The sequence below is a fragment of the Rhinolophus sinicus genome, linkage group LG10 (genome assembly GCF_036562045.2).
Source record: "Rhinolophus sinicus isolate RSC01 linkage group LG10, ASM3656204v1, whole genome shotgun sequence".
Lineage (NCBI taxonomy): Eukaryota > Metazoa > Chordata > Mammalia > Chiroptera > Rhinolophidae > Rhinolophus > Rhinolophus sinicus.
This window is the reverse complement of record NC_133759.1, coordinates 106,965,381-106,983,844: the sequence shown is the minus strand read 5'-3', so window position 1 is coordinate 106,983,844 and position 18,464 is coordinate 106,965,381. Positions and strand designations below refer to the sequence as shown.

General features: G+C 51.6%; 1 protein-coding gene across 3 annotated transcripts; it reads right to left on the bottom strand.

Moving 5' to 3' along the window:
• Positions 1 to 213: 213 nt before the first annotated feature.
• Positions 214 to 15,238, bottom strand: TMEM130 (transmembrane protein 130). Of its 3 annotated transcripts, none has more exons than XM_019716490.2 (8): positions 14,748 to 15,238; positions 9,180 to 9,485; positions 7,813 to 7,972; positions 5,375 to 5,541; positions 4,792 to 4,876; positions 4,173 to 4,375; positions 2,058 to 2,167; positions 214 to 1,602 (listed from the first exon to the last, which is right to left on the bottom strand). In XM_019716490.2, exons 1-8 carry the CDS (start codon positions 14,830 to 14,832, stop codon positions 1,414 to 1,416), a joined length of 1,305 nt encoding a protein of 434 aa, XP_019572049.2. In that variant the 5' UTR covers positions 14,833 to 15,238; the 3' UTR covers positions 214 to 1,413. The 3 variants fall into 3 exon arrangements, with proteins under 3 accessions (XP_019572049.2, XP_019572052.2, XP_074170027.1); XM_019716493.2 differs by having other exon boundaries at positions 214 to 1,566; positions 14,748 to 15,093; XM_074313926.1 differs by lacking the exon at positions 14,748 to 15,238 and adding an exon at positions 10,773 to 10,795.
• Between the last annotated feature and the right edge of the window lie 3,226 nt (positions 15,239 to 18,464).

Sequence of the window (18,464 nt, the reverse complement as noted above, 5' to 3'; positions counted from 1 at the left end):
CCAAGAGACCCTCATCAGAGTCTGACCAGATGGCGATGCAGCTCGAGCAGCAGTTTGAGAACCACTGTTCCAAACCCCTGGACAGGTCCCCAGGCCCCAGACCGCAGCTCTATCCAGTTCACTTCACCAGAGAACATGCCAAGGATATCCCAATGCAGCCAAGAACCGCTCAAACTTCTGTGCATGGAAAAGAAAGCCTTGGGCCACCCAGCATAGGCTTGGCTATACTCAGAGCACACAAGCTTTATTTAGCAATTATAATAGTATGTTATGAAAATGAGCTTCACGACTGTGGGTATACAGTTTTCTGCACAAAATCTGAGAGCAAATGATTACAGCAACAGAGCTCTGCCCCCATGGCCTCAGCCCTCCACCAAACAGGCCCAGGTTGCTCCCAGCACCCCTGAATGGTTGGATGGAGACCTAATCGTGGTCTCGTCTATACTGAGAAACTGCTCTCTCTACCTGATCTGCCTACCCCAGCCACTGGGCCAGAGAGGTTGGTTCCCCTGCCAGGTTCTCTCTAGTCCTGCCTCTTCCTTCTCAAGCCACCCTCCACCCCCAGGTGAAACTGGGCAGGAAAGAACACCTTCCCCTCCCAGGGAACCCAAGTCCCCACTGGCTCGACTTCTCTTTTGCTTCAAGGCCTTTTCCTCAGTGGAAGTTAACATGGTCTCAATAAAAGGTGCTATTTATAAAGCACTGTATACTCACAAAGTACTAGCTCTACCTGCACCCAGCCCCCAGCAAGCAGGCAGGGAACAAGGTGTCCTTAGAATGGGACCAGGTAGCCACAGGGACAGCACAAAAAGGGAGGGGCCAGGACCAGGAGCCATTGGGGCCAAGTGAGGGAGGTCAGATTTCATCTTAGTTCTAATTCAGGGTACGTTCCAGCAACCTACTGGACGGATACAGAGGAAATCATCTGAGATGTCTGTGTGACACGTGCGAGTGTGCATGCCCGCTTGTCTCCATGCGTGACCTTTCATGCTGTGTCCTTAATCGTTTTTGACCTTCCTCCTAGCTCTCTGACTTTGGCGGGGCTGCCTGGAGAGGAAAGCTCAAATCCCAGATGGAGGCAGACGTGCCAACATGAGAGGATTGGGTGAGGGGCAGCCGGGCACAGCTCTTCAGAGGCCACATGGAATGTCAAGTCCTGCTTGGGGCCTTTTCAATGGCAAGGGGTAGGGTGGACTTGACTGAGGGGTGCTTACAGAAGTGGTTAGACTGGACAGGAGGCTGGGGGCGGGGGTGACTGAGGGGGGCTTGTGTCAGCAGCTGGACTGTACAGATAGATGGCTGGCCAGGGCGGATGGCCCCACACTCATGAACCCTCCTGCTGGGTGCATGCACCACCCTGCCCAAAGCATCGAGTCGGCAGTTAGTTAAAGCTGAGACGGGTTGTGGGGACGCTCACACCGTGTAAGTTTTGACAGACTTATAGAGGGGCGGCAGTAGCCCGTGGTGCTCGCGGGCTCCCTCCAGGTACTCAGACGGTGTCTCCAGCAAGAAGGGCCCACAGCACATCTGGCAGCAGCACTTGACCCCAGTGGGTGGCTCCGGATTCTTGTCAGACATGGGGGAAAAGTCAAAATCAGCCACCTACGGTGAACAAAACCCCATGGGTCAATCACCCCCAACCCTCCCAGCCTCCCCGCCCCCTGCCGGGAGCCCCTTTAGGTGCCTAACAAGCTCAGCTGCCTAGTGGCAACATGCACAGAAACACCCTCTGGGAGCCACACAGCACTTCGATGTGCCCTTGGCTTATCTCCCTCTGGGGCTCCGTCTTTCCACTGCCCTCTCCCTTACCAGCTCATGGGCACAGCTTCCAGGCAAGGCGAGAACACAGGAGGTAAGTCAGATGGGAAGAAGCCAACTCAATACATTTGCCTGGTCTATGGATGCCTCTTAGGCACATCTCCATCAGCCCAGGGCCTTGTGCAGACATCCAGACCCCTTCCAAGCTCTCTGGCCTGGCCCTCATGCCCTCCCCAGAGACCCTCACTCTCTCCCTCTCAGGGTCCGGTGGTCCAGCCCCCAGCCTCCTGAGCACTCACCTCCGCCATGCCCTTCCGGTGTGCATTCCTCAGGCTGATGTACATGATTAATGCCAGAATCATGGTGATAATCGTGGCACATGGGAAAGCAAAGACAGCCGGCTGCATGCCTGGGAGTGAGAGAGGGTGCCGTCACTGGCCTGGTAGCGAGTGCGGAATGCCAGCTCTCAGGAGCCCACAGCAGGGGAGAGAATAGTCAAACCCCTCCCAAGGTTTTCCTCGGCTACATGCATTCCAACTAGACAACCCCAAAAGGGAAAGCCAGGATTTCACAAAAACCAAGTTGGCATGTGCAAGGGTTTTCAAATACGTCCACAGGTACTGATCGTAACTTTTAAGGGCTGCGGCTCGCGTCCCCACCCTGAGTGCAGGCTGGAACAGCCTGTGACGGGGTGGTGGCAGAGGACTTCTAAGCCCAGGCCATGGAGGCCTTCACAGCCTCCTCCTTGCCTTCTTGGGTGACTTGTGTTGGGGGAGGGAAGCCAAGCAGCCCTGTGATCTGTCATTTCTTTCCATTCTGTGGCAGCTCTGGGGTCACTCATTGATCCTGTTGCCAGGAAGCTGCAGAGCAGAGCAGGAAGAGCCCGGGGTCTGCAGTTAGGTGGTCCTGGGTTCGGATCCTGACTCTGACCAGGCTACCTGAGACTAATGTTAACCTGAGACGCTGCCGTGGGGACGTGACAAGGTGAGATGTGACCGTGCCAGGTGCGTGGCAGGGGATCAGCAGGTGTGAGTCCCCTCTCACTCTCCCTCACCCTCCTCCTGTGTCCCTGCCATATGACACCTGTGACACCACCATATGCCACGAGGATGTTTCCCAAGAGAAGGCAGCAGTGGTTACCTGGAGTGCGGTCTTGTCCACGGAATTCTGGGGGACCCCAGGCACTCAGTGCCCAGGAGGTGCTGGGGGAGGCATGGCCCACGCCCCCGAAGGTGCCCACAAGTCCCAGAGTCTGCCTGGCCGAAGGTCAGCCAGGGTCTAGAGTGGAGTTCAGCGTCTGCTCAAGGGCTCCGAGGGGCTGGGGAGACTGGAGGGGATAGTGGCAGCATCTAGTACACTCACAGGGCCAACCCTGGGGACAGTGCAGCTGGGAGGCTTCCCCTTTTGTACTAGACAGGTGGGACTCGGCTGGGCATCTGAAACCATCCCTTAGAGTTCAAGGAGCCAACTTGCTCCTCTACATAAGGAAGCACTTCTCCGGGTCACAGGAGAGTCCCCCTGGAAATGAAGGGTGGGACCTAATGCCATCATCAGCTAATCCTGTGACTGTAAGCCCATGGCAGGGCCTGACGATGGCGTGGAGATGGGTGTTCCGGGGGAGGAGGCTGTGTTCTTAGGGGACGAGAGGGACCTTGCACTTTCTGAGCAGCTCACACAATAGTCCCATGAGTCTGGCAGTCACCGCTAGGGATGCTGGTTTTAGTGGTGGCAACAGTGCTGTGGCGGAGGCCACGTGCTTGGGGGAGGTGATAGGGGTGGTGATGGGGGTGACAGAGGGTGCATTGCAATCATGGTGGCTCATTTCGTATGGGAGCATTCACATTGGAGACCTGTGTGGCATTGGTAATGTCAAAGGGACGTTGACAGCTATGGTGGTGGCAACGAGAGAGCTGAAGCTGGGGTGATGTTGGGACGGCACGGCAGTGATGGCGTTGGTCCACGTGGTTGGCACGGGGGCTGATGGGAGGGGTGTAAATGGCTGTGCTGATGGCCATAAGGGTGTAGCAGTTAGATCACAGAGCTGTCTGCTGGCTCTGGACGGTGCTGGAAGAACTGTCAGTAGTGTGTATGATACTGGTGGCAGCAGTGCTGGCTAAGTTGGCTGCTGGTGGCTGAGTTGCCTGTTGTGATTGTTCATGGTGCTGGTGTCGAGGGGGTGTTGGGAGAACTGATGGGTGCTAGAGCTGGTTGTCGGTGGCACTGATAGAATTTGGTGGGGGCAGGGTATGGCCAGTCGGTCAGGGTGTTGGTTACTGATGATTCTCGTGTTGGAGGGGTTGGTTGTTGATGGCATCGGCAGAGTTGGCTGGTGGCAGCATACTGGTGGTGGTGGCAGGGTTGACTGGGTTTTGCTGCCTCAGTTGCTCTGGAGTGGAAGGGGAGGTGTCACTTACTGGAGGGCCACACCTGGATCCTGTGGTACTGATGCGTCTTGCTGATGACATTCTCGGCCCGAATGCTGAAGCAGTAGTCCCCAGGATCCCGGAAGACGTGGGTCAGGTTGTAAGCTGTGTTGGCCACGGACACCGGGTGACATTCCCCTTCCTCCAGCGGGAGGCACTCATGCTTGAGACGCCAACACACAGTCAGAGGGGGGCTGCACGGAAATGAGGGCGCTTTTTTCAGAAACGGCTCGGCCAAGAGAGTGAACACAGATCAAATGCAAAGGTCAGGTGGCCATGAACTTCAGTGTCCTTTCCAGGACAGAACAGCCCAGTGTCCTGGCCTCTGCTTCACACCTTCCAGACCAGGGAACACAATGGTACATAAGAGTCAATGAGACAAACAGGGACATGCACAGACTGTTAGACGACACAGAATGAGTGCTCCAGTGACACATGAGGTATGCTTTCTGGAGGAGGTGGCATTTGAGTAGGATCTGAAAGGGAAAGTAGGCTTTTGATCGGTCTAAGGGAACATTTCACGTTACCTGCCTGCCACAGCACAGGCTCAGAAGACGGAAAACGCAGGTCCATCTAAGGAACACCAAACCAGAAGTTCCATTCCACTCACCTTCCCAGGAAGTTCAAGGTCACCGTCATCTTTTGGAAGCTCTCAATTTGGGTGGGCCCCGAGACCTGGATGCCTTGAAGGGTTTCTGAAAGGCAGAGAGGACCCCGTTAGCCTGGTAGCTAAGGACAAATGTCTCAGGGCTCCTAAAGCCCGGGCTGTGTGACCACCACCCTGCCCTATCCAACCCTTTCCCAAGGGTGGGTTGCAGATCCGTCCTGGGCATGCTTGTGTCCTGCTTCCCCGGGGAAAGCAGCAGGCGCCAGAGCAGGCTCAGTGAGGGGGCTGGAGGAAGCAGGCAGAGCTCCAGGAACCAGGACCAAGGGCTGGCTCACATTCCCCCCCAAAACCCTATCATCTGTGCTGCGTGGGGAAAGCGCCACCCGTTAGTGGCCACAGCACAACGGAGAAATTTCCTGTAGCGCCCAAGGGCCCCCTCTCACCAAAGCCAGAGAGAGACGGGTCTCAGTGTTCCCTCCTGTGCCGTAGACTGGGGCACAGTCCTCTGTGCTTGTGCCCTTGAGCAGAGGCCGATGGAGCCAGGGAACAAGGAGCACTCCACCCGCCCCCGCCCCCAGACACCCACCGTGCAGCTTCAGTGAGGCAGAGAAGTCTCCCGTCTTCTGCGTGATGCTCTTCCCAGCATCCAGTGTTGCCTGTTCCCACTCGGCCACCACTTTGAGCTTCACAGTGAAGTTTCCAATGATCGGATAGTTATAATAGACCATAGCATCTCCAGTCACCATCTGGGTGCTGTAAGGTGACAGGGAAGAAGTGACTCATGTGACTTCTTAGAGTCAGGGATGGCTCAGTTACCAAGGCCTCATGTGCAAATCTGTCATCACAACAGCAGCCCCCAGAGCCCACTGGGGCTCAAGGTCTCCTGTGCTCGGGTAAAGTGGCTGTTGGTTGTCTTTGTGCATATAAGGTACAGGTGGGAGAACTCCCAGCAACAGGTACCCGTCACCTGCCAGGAAGTGTTCTGCTGCCCCAGCCAGGAGTCTAGGAGAGGCTGTGTATTAGAGACAGGCCCAATCTGGGGAGGGGAAAAGCATGAACTTTGGAGTTAAAACACACCTGGTTTTGAATCTCAGCTCCAGATTTCCTATCTCATCTGTAAAACAGGGAGGGACATACCCCATCACAGGTTATAATACAACATATAAAGTATGTAAGTTATATCATGCTCTTTCCCTTCAATTGCCTGAATCACTTTTTAAGAAGTCTAATAGCAATTAAAAAAAATATATTTGTGTTGATTTGTCAATGCTCTTTTTTATATAGATGAGGTTTAACAAACTTTTATCTATTGTATATCTTCCAATTACTTCCTCCCAGCTTAACCTTTGTCTCTTGGTTTGATTTACTTCTTTCACACTCAAATTTTAAATCTGGTGATGCCAAATCTAGCAGTTTTTCCTTTATAATTTCCACCTGTTTTTATTCTTAGACCTGCCTTCCCCATTGTCGAATCATCCAATTGTATGTGTTTATCTACATTTCAATCTAATCCTGGTTCATTATGTTTAATTTTGGAATCTATCTGGAGTTGCTTTTGTTTGGGATCAAATTGTTTTTCTCCCAAATAGTTAACCAACTACCCTGCTACCATTTATTCAATGATCTATCTATATTCACTGGCTAGAAATACCACTGTTATCATATACCTACTAGATGTGTATATACACTTAGGTTGTTTCTGCCTTTCCTGTTCTGTTCCATTTTGAGCTGCCTTTTGTTGCTGCAAATTATCTGTAGCTTTAAAAATAGTTATGTATGCATTTCCAGTTCCTGTCCCCACCCCCATTCATCGTCACTCTGCTTTTCTGATTGTTCCCCCTTCTTCCAATATTGAGAAATTCCCTTTTCATCTTTTAAATCTTTTTAAGGTTCTCAGTATGATGTGTGGTTTTATTAATGTAAATCCTACAATTTTAGGCTAAGTTTATTCTCTCAGTTTTTATGTTGTATAATTATTGTAAAATAATTTTTTGATTGCCATTACATGGAAAGCTATGAATTTTGTAGCTTTTTTGGTAAGCAGCTATATTACTAAAAATCTCTTTTTAGTTCTAGGATTTTTCAGTTGAGTCTCTTGTGTTTTCCAGGTAAATAGTATTGTCATCTGTGTGTGATGATTTTTTTTGATACTTACATTTCATTTCTTGTTTTATTTAGAGAGGCCTGTTGGGCCAGCGTTAGGGCGAGATGCTTGTCTCTCTTTGCACAGTCCCCTAGCAGTAGAGAATACTTCCTCCCCTCTCCAACGAGAGTCTGCATGTCTAAAATTGTCACCCAAATCCTTTTATCTTCAGAGGAGAGAGTCCTTGGGTTCTTGACGTCTAGCCCTAGAGCAGCCTGTCCCCCCCAAGCTGTATCTCCATTCCACATTTTTCTGCCTTCCAAATCTTGGCATTCCTTAAGACCAGCTGTTTCTTAGGCTTGTAGAGAAGTCACTGGAATACCAGTTTTCCAAGGTCATCAAAGGCTCAATAACCCTTCACCTGCAGCACTCCTCACCCGCATGGGACATACAAGCTCACCTCCCTCCTCAGCCAGGAGCTTGGGGGGGCTCGAGTGGAGTGAGGGGTCTCCACTGGGCACTGCTCTTGCATGAATTTGAAGTGTCTGTGGGCTACTTGGGTTCAGTGCTTGACTCACACTTCCTGACCTGCCTCCTCTAGCCTGGCTTGTTTGGAGAGAAGGAGTAAGGAGAAATGAAGCCAGAATAAATCCCTCCAGAGTCAAATGGAGAAAAATCCTTCCGACATTGACCTTCGTTAAAGGGCTGTTGGGGCACCAGTAACCTCCTGTACTAGATTGCAGGCACCTCAAAGGTAGGTCCCATGACTGGCTCCCCCTGGTCCCCACACAGCCCAAGCTTGGCAAAGAGCAGGTGCTCAAGGAATGTTTGGAGTGAGAGTGGGCAGGTGAAAGTGGGACAGTACAGGGTACCCTGCATGGGACGATGAGGCCCCCACCATGGGCCGTGGCGTTGGGACATCGAGGGGGGTAAGGACATACCCGTCTCCGAAGTCCCAGCTGTAGAGAAACGAGGCGCTCTTGAAGAAGTTGCTCGGGTCATGGAGGAGGAAGGAAATTTTAAGGACTGTCTTGGCGAGATAGGAGTTGGGCCAGGGCAGGGACGAGTTCTGGGTGACAACGAGGTTCCCCACAAGGAGCTCTGGGAGAGAGAAACCAAGGGAGGGTGAAGCCATGAGGTGGCAGGAGGGCGGAGCCAGGGAGTGACCTCACACATGCCTGTGAAGCTGGGTGGTGGCAAGAGGGCCCCTCCCCCGAGTCATCACGTTGAAGGCTCACAGCAGGTGTGACATGCATAGCTTTGCTCCTGCACCCTTTTCACCAGGACCATAAGCTTGCTGGCACGAAAGATGCCCAGGAACAGAAGGAAATGCACAGGCTTTGAAAGTAACTTTTGGGAAATATTTCCAAGTATTAGATGAGCCTTAAAAAATTAGCAGTTCTACTGATTGTATCTCCACACCCAGTGATCTGGGCTGAGTGAAGACTTCTGCTCAGGTCTTCTGTTCTTAAAAAAAAAAACAACTGTAAGAGCTGATTTTTTTCACCACAAAAGCAGAGGGTAAGGCCTGCTCAATCAAGCTCGTTTGGAAAATGCGGAAAAGTAGCATGAAAAGAAAGGAAACTGCCTGTCGTTCAAAACATAACCATCGTTGACGTTCTGAGAAACCGCAAAGTACTGCTGTGTGTACCTGTACGGTACATGGTGTATTAACACGGGTGACCAGATTGGCTATAGAATTTTGAGTTTTGCTTTTTAAAATTTTATAAGCACGGGTATGAGTGTTCGCCGAGGACATTGCAAACTCTTTGTAAAGGTCATTCTTATTCGTTATACAAATTATAGCAATGTATTTAACAACTCCCCTTATGGTTGCAAACTTAGCTTGTTTATATTTTCTTCTATTAAAACACTACTGCAATGAACACCTTTGTGCATAAATAATTACCCAAATGGAAGTTTATTTCCTGAAGATGAATTCTTTAAGAGACTATGAACTCCAAGAGAGCAAGGACTTCTTGAAAGGAGGGAAATTGGGGGAGAAAGAATGAGAATGAATGAGCCAAAGAGTAAAATTAATTTATAACCATTGATACATGTTAATCAGCTGCTCTCCAAGGGGTCGTATTAATTTATATCCCCAGTAGCAATATATACTATAAGTGTCCATTTCAGCGCAACTCTGCCAGCAGTGGGTATTACCATTTTCTGATCTTTTGTTAACTCAGCTGGCAACAGAGAAGGGACCAGGGGTCTAATTTGCATTTCTGTGATTACTGGCCAGGCGAGATTTTCTTCTCTGCACCAAGAGTCTGAAGGCAAATTAGCAAACAGGAAAGGTCCTCACCTGTGATGGAGGGGACGAGGAGGCTCCTTGCCACAGGCTGGCACATCCAGCAGTTGGCGGCGGTGACCCAGACAGAGACGGGGAAGTCCCCAGGCTCGTTCCCCACAGCGCGGATGGTGGAGCTGAACGCCTCATCCGTCTTCCCTGTGAGCAGCAGTGGCGCATGGATCCAGTGGAAGCGGTAGAAGTGAATGTTGGTGGGCAGGACCAGGCTGCCGTTGTCACTGGCCACCAGGCTGGCCGTGATGGTCACCTCTGCCCCCGTGGTAACAGGGCTATCAGTGGTGAGTTGGAGTTCATACATGCCTACAAGCCCAGAAACAAAAACTGTGTGTTAGAAGGGGACGTGGCAAGGAACCCTACTGCCACCCTCTAGGCTGGCTTTTGTTCTGTTTTACAGGTGGAGAAATGGAGGCCCAGGCAGCCCAAGGGACTTGCCCAGGAGGCACACAGCTAGTTCATTGTCAAGCTGGGATTCCAACCCGGGCCCGACTGACTCCAAATCACACGTCCTTCCCAGCGTCCCCAATTTATGTCACAGAGCATGTGTATGACATGGGCTGGACCTGGACAGACTGACATCTTAGTGATGCAGATGACAACTGTACATGTCACCCGAAGAACCACTGCGGCTGCTGCCAAGGAATGCCCACTATTACCCACTCTTTTGGACTGGTTTGCGTGGCACACAAAATTCCAATTTGAAACACAAAGCTGGAGGCCTTCCACCTTGACAGTGGAGAACGAGCCTTGGGAAGAAGGGCCACTGTGACCCGAGCCAAGCCCCCTCCTCTCTTGGCCTGAGTTTCGAAATCCACAAAGTGAGAGGTTCTGGATCAGCACTGCCCACTACGGCAGCCACGGGCCATGTGTGGCGAATGAAGTCGTAATTAAAATGAGACGAAATTTCAAACCCACTTTCTCAGTCACACGGGCCACCTTTCAAGTGTTCATTAGCCACACGTGGCTACGGACCACCATTTTGGGTAGCGCACGTACAGAATATCTTCCTTCTCACAGGAAACTCCACTGGCTGCCCTGCTCTACATGACCTCAGGATTCCTGCCAGGGTCAACGCTGGAACTTTGTGATTCCAGCTGGGTCGACTCCTTGGGAACGTGAACTGAAATCCTGGGGATGCAGCTCTTATGGGGAACCCCAGAATTAGTCTTGCGGAGAATGGTGTCTTCAGCATATGGAATGGAGGCCAGGGAAGAGGGCTTTTACATAACACTTCCCTCCCGACCACCACATTGAAGGTAAGACTCATTGTACCTGAAAATAACGTGCAAAATAAAAAATTAAAATATGTTCTTAAAAAGTAAAATAATCAGTAACAACCATTGTTACCATATCTGGGCCTTTCCTACTATTTTTTTTTAAATCATGCTCTTACTCTGAGATTATATATTCTATTGTTTTTTCCAATTCTGTATCATAGGCATTTTCCTAAGTCATTATTCTTCCATTGCTTTAGGTGGTTGCACAATGTTTTATTATATGAACAAGGTAAGAGTCTAAAACTAAGACTTGCTTCCATCATAAAAGTAGCACGTATGTATAAAGAATACTAGAAATGTCCTATTATCCTACCTCCCTAAGATGACAGTTGCTATCATGTTGCCGTCCTCATGTCTTTTCCATGCATACACGTTTCTAATTTAGTCAATCACACAGCACACAGTTTTGAACTATTTTATTTTCACATGGCAACATATCAAAGGCATGTCCATGGTCACATTGATACGAGTGTCCACAGTTGCATGCTACTCCCTCAGGCAGGTATATCTTCATTCGCAGCACCCTCCACGCTTGTCAGTACCACTACTGCACAGCTTGGTAACTCTTCCTGTAATTTGTCATTTTCCTCTGCAGGTGAGATTTCTGAAGGGCTTCAGGCTAAACAGTGCCCAGTCTGCTGCAGTGCACACCTGGGCAGAAGAGGTGAGGCAGAAGGAAGGGGGCCCAAGGGCTGCCAGCCCCACTTGCTCATTTCACTTCCTCCCACCCACCTTCCAGGTCACAGGCACCCCCTCCCGTGGCTTCAAGTACCTCCTAAACGCTGATGGAACCCAGTAAGGCAGACCTCCTTTCTAGGCTCCAGACCTGCACCGAGCAATACACTAATCTCTATCCATACGTAATTAAGTTTAAATTAACCAAAGTTAATTACTCAAAATTAATTAGTTCTAAAAATTCAGTTCCTCAGTCACATTAGCCACATTTCAAGTGCTCACCAGCCATAGGTGGTTAGAAGCTATAGCACAGATCCAGAACCCTTCCTTTATCACCCAAAGTTCTGTTGGATGGTACTGTTCTAGACCCTCTGGACTTCTCCGCAAACCTACCATTCCCTTCACCTAGTACTCTGTGTTAGGGTTAGTGGACCCAGCGATCCCAAGCACCCACCCCAGGCCTCCGCCACTCTAACTCCCCCTTCGTGGGCAGGCTCGTCTCCTCTCCATCACTACCAACCTGCTTAAGGCCAGCATTCAGCCCTGTCTGGTGACTGCTACGTCCTGTCCCTGACCCTTGGCTTCCAGTCCTGCCCTACTCTCAGCCACCCCCAACGACAAGCTCCCTGCACAGGTAATCTCATCATGAGCAAGTGTCAGGGGGAAGCCCAGATTCACACCTGGCACATCCATGCTCTAGCCGCCACTTTAAAACGTGCAGTTCCCCACACCGTGCTCGGAGCTCCCTAGCCTCAGGGCCTTTACACATGCTGTCCCCACTGCCCTCCCCCACCTGTCTGTCCACGGATATAATCTCTTCCAGGAAGGATTCCCTGAACCCCTCATCTCCTTGGTGCTCTCCCTGAGCACACAGTTGTTACAACCCCATGTCTGGATGATGGTTTCCTCATCTTCCCTACTGCACTGCAAGCTCCTGAGGAAAGGGGGCATCTCCATCTCCCCTCTGCCTAGCAAAGTGCTTGGCACATAGTAGGTGTTCAACATTGCTGCTGCTGAGTGGCACTTGGACACAAGGGTGTGGCAGAAGGACCAGCCCACCTGGCAATGCCCCAGGAGACCGTTCACCCACATGGTACTGAGCCCTGTCCTTGCCCCACCCCCACAGGTGCTAAGGACACCAGAAGGACAGGACAAGCCTCCTGCCTTCAGGGAGCTCACGAGAGACCTGTTGGACTCAGCAAAACTGTGAGGTGCGTGAGTGTGTCCTCAGCTGCGCCCCATTCGCCTGTGGCAATGCTGCCTGTCCCCACTGCTCCAGCCTTTCACCTCACCCATGCCCCAAAGAGAGGATTCTAGACTCTGGCAGGAGCTGCCCCAGGAAGATAAGGTATGTATTTTACAATGAGGGACTAAGTCCCCTGAGCCCCCTGGGATCATGCTTTTGCCTGGGGCCACAGAGCAGATCTGCAACACCCAGGCTGAGTTCCATTCTATCTCCCTCTGGCTGCGCGGGTAAGTTAGCATTTGGCCGGGGCCCTGCAGAAAGAGATGCTCAAAGAGGTGCTCAGATAAGAGGCCATCCCCTCCCCTCTCCTTCTCGGTCCTGCCCACCCCCTGTCGAAGAGCGTGGGCCAGAGTGAAGCTGGCAGGTGGCGGGGACATTCGGCTGGTTGCGTGCTAATGGCCATAAAGCATCTGCAGCGAGACGGGCGCATGTCAGCACGACGCAGATCCGTTGCCAGGGGAATGGAATCGGGAGGGCAGCGGTCTCCGGTGGGAGGAGGGAGGGGCGGGGGGAAGGGCTGTGACTACAGCAGATAATGCGGCAGATGCTGGCGCAGCTCCTGGGAGACCCTACCTGTCCAGACACAGAACGTCTCCAAGGACACTTTTTCTCAAGCTTTTTTTTAAAAAAGCAGATGTTTCATAGCACCTGGGTGATGCTGTCCCTCTTCCTCAGGGCTCTGGGAAGTATCCAGGACATCCAAGCTGAAATGGACCATGAAAGCTTTGCCACATATAGCTGAAAGGGCCAAGTCCAGGTCCTGTTACCCGACCCATCCAAATCCATCTTTCCAAGTTTAGGAGCCCAGGTGACACAGCCGTAGAGTACAGAGCAGCCAAGACAGGGGCTTCAGGGGCACCACAGGTGCCCAGAGAGACTCAGTGCTTAAAGGGCCAGAGCAAAACGCAAAGGGACAGCTGCCGCAAAACTTAACCCCCAGGAGCAATGCCCACAGCAGGCCCCAGGGCTTCCACTCGCAACACACACATTTTCCCTGACACCACAGCACATGAGGCCCTGAACGTTCTAGAAAACGGCTACATCAGCCTTTTCACACTGCACATGTAGACAACCCAAAATACTTCCCAAGGAACCTCTGAAGCCTAGATAACACAATTGGGAATTAATTAGTGGTCCAGGATACAGACTTCTGACATCAAACCTTAGAAAGCACGCCATGTGGCCTGACCCAGACCCTATGAAGAGTGAAAAGGGTATCTGAGCCTTTATTTTTGTCCTGTGGGTTTTCCCCAACCCCATTCCTTGCTATTTGACCATATCCTGGGTGCAATAGGCCAGGTTGAGAACCACACATGACTTCCAAAGAATTCTTTTTCTTTTTTTTTTTTTTTTTGGTAATTTAGGCCACATTGATCGTTTCTGGACACATGTAACCTAATAGAGAGGAGACCCCATTTTTATATGAATTTCTAAGGGAAAGCAGGTAGTCCTGACCAAGCACAAGTCCCACAAAATTCTCTTATTTCACCCCTGAAATGCAGTTTTTATTTTATCTTGTGGCTTTTATTTCACAAAATTGCCTTAGATCTCTTCCTCTCTGTCCCATTATTTTAAGGTGGGTAAAGAAAAATGTTGGATAATATTTAACACCCTCCATAGCTGCTCACGTCCCAACTGTCCCCCAACAACTCTACAATCTGGGGTCTTTTTTGTCATGAAAATGAGGCAGAAAAGTTGGTGCTAGCTTCCAGCGGTGGGGCGGGGTGGGGGGTGGGGGGATGGTGGAAGCGCTACCAGGGACACCGGGTGGGACCCGGTGGAACCTGCTCGGGGTCCATTTTGGAAACCATTCCCAGAGAGGAAATGGCAGACTAGCCTCCTGGGCTCTAAAACTGCGTCCTCCTCTCAGCTAACACAAACAGGGTGGAAAGGTTCTCCAGATAAGGCGACATTTTAAGGCAAAAATCGCTGCTCCACGAGCAACTGGGCCGCGCTCCCTGGGGGGCTGTGGCGTGATGATCCACCCGGCACATTGTCAATCTCCCCGTATTGTCCACCCCTCCCCCAGCAGCTGCGAGTTCCCCCAATATTGGGATGGATGCACCGGCCACTGCGCGCGGTTCCCAGGACAGCGCTGATCTGGGGGTGGTAGCAGGAATCGAGGGGTGCGGGGAACCCCCTCCAGTGGCGAGGCGACTTCCGGGGAGAGCGGTGAAGGAAGAGAGGAGAGGGCTTCTCGGCGCCCAGCTGGCCCTGTCCCCTCCGCAGAGCGGTGCAAGGGCTCGGGGGAGGAGAAAGGTGCGCGCAGGGCGCACGGCGCCAGCTCCGGAACCCTGGCTCCTGGCAAGGACCCTGGGCGCACCATGGCTTGGGGAGGGCGGGCGGCCGGCCCGTGCGGCGCCTTACCTGCGGCCACCCCAGCCGGGGCCAAGGGCAGGAGGCAGGCGAGCCAGAGAATGCGGCTGACGCACGGCCACAGGGCCGGGGCCATGGTGGCTCCGGGAGTGGCAGGAGCCGGAGAGGATGTGGCTCGACGCGGCGGCGCGGGCCGCTCCTCCGCACGCAAGGCGCGGGCTGTGCGGGGAGGTGCAGACACGGCGCTCCCTCGTCCTCGCTTCAGGACGCGGTGTCGCTGCACACCGCCGCCTCCTACAGCCAGCAGTGCCGACCCCGGCCCACGTCAGCCACTCTGCATCCTCTCCCCGCGCTCCCTCCCGCGTCCCTCTGTCCCTCCGTTGCCTCGCTGCACCCTCCTCTCCCCCACAATCTTCCCCTCCTCTCCCCAAGATCCTCCCCTCCACTCCCCAGGTCCGCGCTCCTCCAGTCTGCGCCCCCTCCCTCGCCCCCTCCTTTCCCTCCCCTCATCTGTGACCGCGGGCTCTGACTCAGCGTCCCCAGAGGTGCGCGCAGCGCTCCGAAGCCCGCGAGCGAGCCCCTTTGAATTCTTCTCCAGGTGACATCTCTGCTCGTGACGCACAGGGCTTGGAGATGCGGCTCTTCATTCAAGAAACGTTGAGTGCCTACTGTGTGCCAGGCGCTGGGCGACGGGCCTGGAAACACCTTACGTCCCTCCTGAGAGAGGGCTTGAGCACAGGGGCCCTGCGCCGGCAGTTATTTCTCAGTTTACCCTCTCTGCGCTTGCTGTAAAATGGGGCTTATGCTCGTACCTGGGCCCATGGCGACGTCGCTGTCACTGAGGGCCTTGCAAGACTCAGGCAATCGCGATGAGGAGTGACCAAGTGGCTCCTTGGTCACTCCTGGGACTGAGAAGGCATTTCCATGTGCCACAACAGAGCAGAGCGTGTCTTCCCTCCTGGAAGGTAGCCAGGCCTGACTGGCCTTAAAGACCGGACACCAGCAGCCTGGGTCCTGGTCCCAGGCCTACCTATGATTTACCCTGTACCTGGGCAAGGGATCGTGCCCAGAGGAAAGGGGTGGTATGGCTCCTCCAGCCTGGCAGGCCATGCGGGACCCTGATTGCATGACCCGCTGTATGTGAGTTACGGCAGTAAAGGCATTGATTGCCCTACTTTCCCACACAGCTGTGGGCTCTGCCATCTAACTCACTGGAATGGAGGTGACAATAGATCTGAGTGAGCCCGCTTAGGAAAGTTAAAAGTGCTAGAAAGATGTCACACCCCAGTTGCCTGTCACCATCATGGGGACATAAGAACCAGAAGGCCTAGAAACCAGACGACTGGATTTTCCCTGAGAGTTACATGACCTTGGAAAAGTCACTTTCCTCTCTGCGCCCCAGTTCCTTTTTCTTTCAAATGGAATAATAATAGTCTCTACCCCAAGAGATGGTCGTTCGTAAGGATAAAATGAGTGCTTTGAACGTAGTAAGCTCTCAATCGTGTTGGCTGCCATTAGAATTGCTTGAGGACTTGGGAGCATTTTGTTGTTCATCAAGAATTAAGAAAAAAATTATGCTTGAGAAAAAATAATACTTCACGTTTACAAATCGAGCTTCAAATATTTAACTCTTTAATATTATTCAAAGGTCTGGTTGTTAGGTCTGGTATTCAAAATGTACTAAATGCATAAAAAGAATAAGAAGATGTATTAATTTTTAAATGTGTAACTTTGCATTGAATAATAATTTTACAGTAGCCACCCTGAAGTTGATGTTGATGTGACCCCTCTTTGCCTACTTCCTGTCTATTGGCCAGGATTCCCCACAGGCACCCCTGACCCCAGAACCCTGCCTTCCCCTGGGCTCTCACAGCACCTGTCGGGATGTTAATTCTTGTCATTGAAAATCTTTCTAAAGCAGGTCAGTGGGTCTGTCGATCCTACCTAGCAAGGTGGTAGAATGAAAACTCCCTTTGGAAACAGAAGCGCAGCAGCCCTGGGGTTAATATACCCACCACAAATCCTCACTGTGCTGCACGGGAAATGTAACTGTGGGATGCGGGGCCACTGAGCTGATAATAATCACCCCCAGATCAGCTCTGGAGAGGCTTTGGGGCTACATCCTATGGTAGCCGGGAAGGGGCAAAATGGAGTTCAGCATGAGCCCTTTGTTGAATTTACCATGGCTCCAGGCCTGGGTCTTGGTCTGTCAGGGCAGCTGGAATTTTCAGACCTCAGGACACCCAGTCACCCTGTTGAAATTCATGAGAAACTTAGGGAAGATAAGATGCTGGGTTATTAATTCATCATGGGGAAGGTTCTTGACAGGGGTGGAACCTTTAGGGCCAGTCTCCCAGAGGCTCAACAGGTGAGGCAAAGGTGAGCAGGGACTCCAGCATACCATGGGACAGTGGAGGGGGGATGGCCTCTTGGTGGCTTTCAAAAGGTCAGGCTGAGGCCCAGTGCCCTGACCCATTCTCTGCAGAGACCACCTGGGCAGACTGCTCATGCCCACCAGAGGGATATTTTGGGGCACACTGTATCCTCCTTTTTAGTGTTCCAGCTGACCCTGCCTAATGGGTCCATATAGTATTATTCCAAACAGGGTACAAATTTACACATATGTTCATGGACTGAATTGTGTCCCTTGAGAAATTCATATGTTGAAGCCCTAACCCCCAAAGTGACTGTATTTGGAGACAGAGCCTTTAAAGAGGTAGTTAAGGTTAAATAAGTTCATAAGGGTGGGCCCTAATCCAATAGGATTGGTGTCCTTATAAGAAGAGGAACAGCCACTAGAGACAGCTCTGTCTCTTCCAGAAGGAAGAGAGGTCACGTGAGCACAGTGAGGTGACGGCCATCTACAAGGCAAGAGAAGAGGCCTTCAAATGGAACCTACCTTAGTGGCACCTGGATCTTGGACTTCCGGCCTCCAGAACGGTGAGACACATTTCTGTTGTTTAAGCCTTCCAGCCTGTGGTACTTTGTTAGGGCAGCTTGAGCTGACTAAGACAAGAGCCGATGGGCAATAGGAATACATTGGTAAAGAAAGACAGAAAGACAGCTTACTGTCTAGGAGGGGAAACAGATGATAAGTGAGTAAATAAACCATTTCAGATTGTGAGGTTATTGGGGGAAAATACAGTATTGTGACAGTGGGGGCAATGGTTTTCTTATATTGAGCCTTAAGGAAGGCCTTTTTGAGGAGGTGACATTTGAGTTGATCAAAGATGACAAGGAGCTAACTTTGTGCCTCTGAGAGGAGAACATTCCAGACAGGTGTTGGTGGGCATGAGGCACAGCAAAGCCATTGTTGCTGGGAGGTTCACAGGGCCAGGTCGTAAGCTTGAGCTGAAAAGTCTTTGGAGGGTTTTAAGCAGAAGGGCGTGATCTAATTTACCTGCGAGGTATGACATTGACACCGTCCCCAACCTCTAATTCAGGTGATAGAAAAGAAAATAGGTAAAAATCATAACAGCATGATGGGTATTTTGCTAGAAGCTATGACCATGAGGAAGTGAAGGGATTTCACCAGTGTTAGGGCTAGGCCTAGTTATGGTTCTTTCTGGTGTGCCATTAAACGGAAACTTATCAAAGGATTTGCCTACCTGCTGCTTTTTTCTCTCCCCTCCCCGCCAACAATATTAAACAACCAGTCAGCATGCTGGTTTCAGCCCTCAGATTTTTCAACCTTCCCCAACTTTGCACCTCCTACTTCTTGTGGGAGAGGGGAGTGGGCCACTTCTTCCATGTGGAAAGGGGTGTTCT

Excerpts from the sequence above, each read along its gene's own strand:
- TMEM130 (XM_019716490.2), bottom strand. The coding sequence starts at position 14,832 with ATGGCCCCGGCCCTGTGGCCGTGCGTCAGCCGCATTCTCTGGCTCGCC. Across the intron at positions 4,877-5,374 it reads TGCCTCACTGAAGCTGCACG|AAACCCTTCAAGGCATCCAG; the intron begins GTGGGTGTCTGG and ends TCTGCCTTTCAG. Across the intron at positions 2,168-4,172 it reads GATCCAGGTGTGGCCCTCCA|GCATGCAGCCGGCTGTCTTT; the intron begins GTAAGTGACACC and ends TCTCACTCCCAG.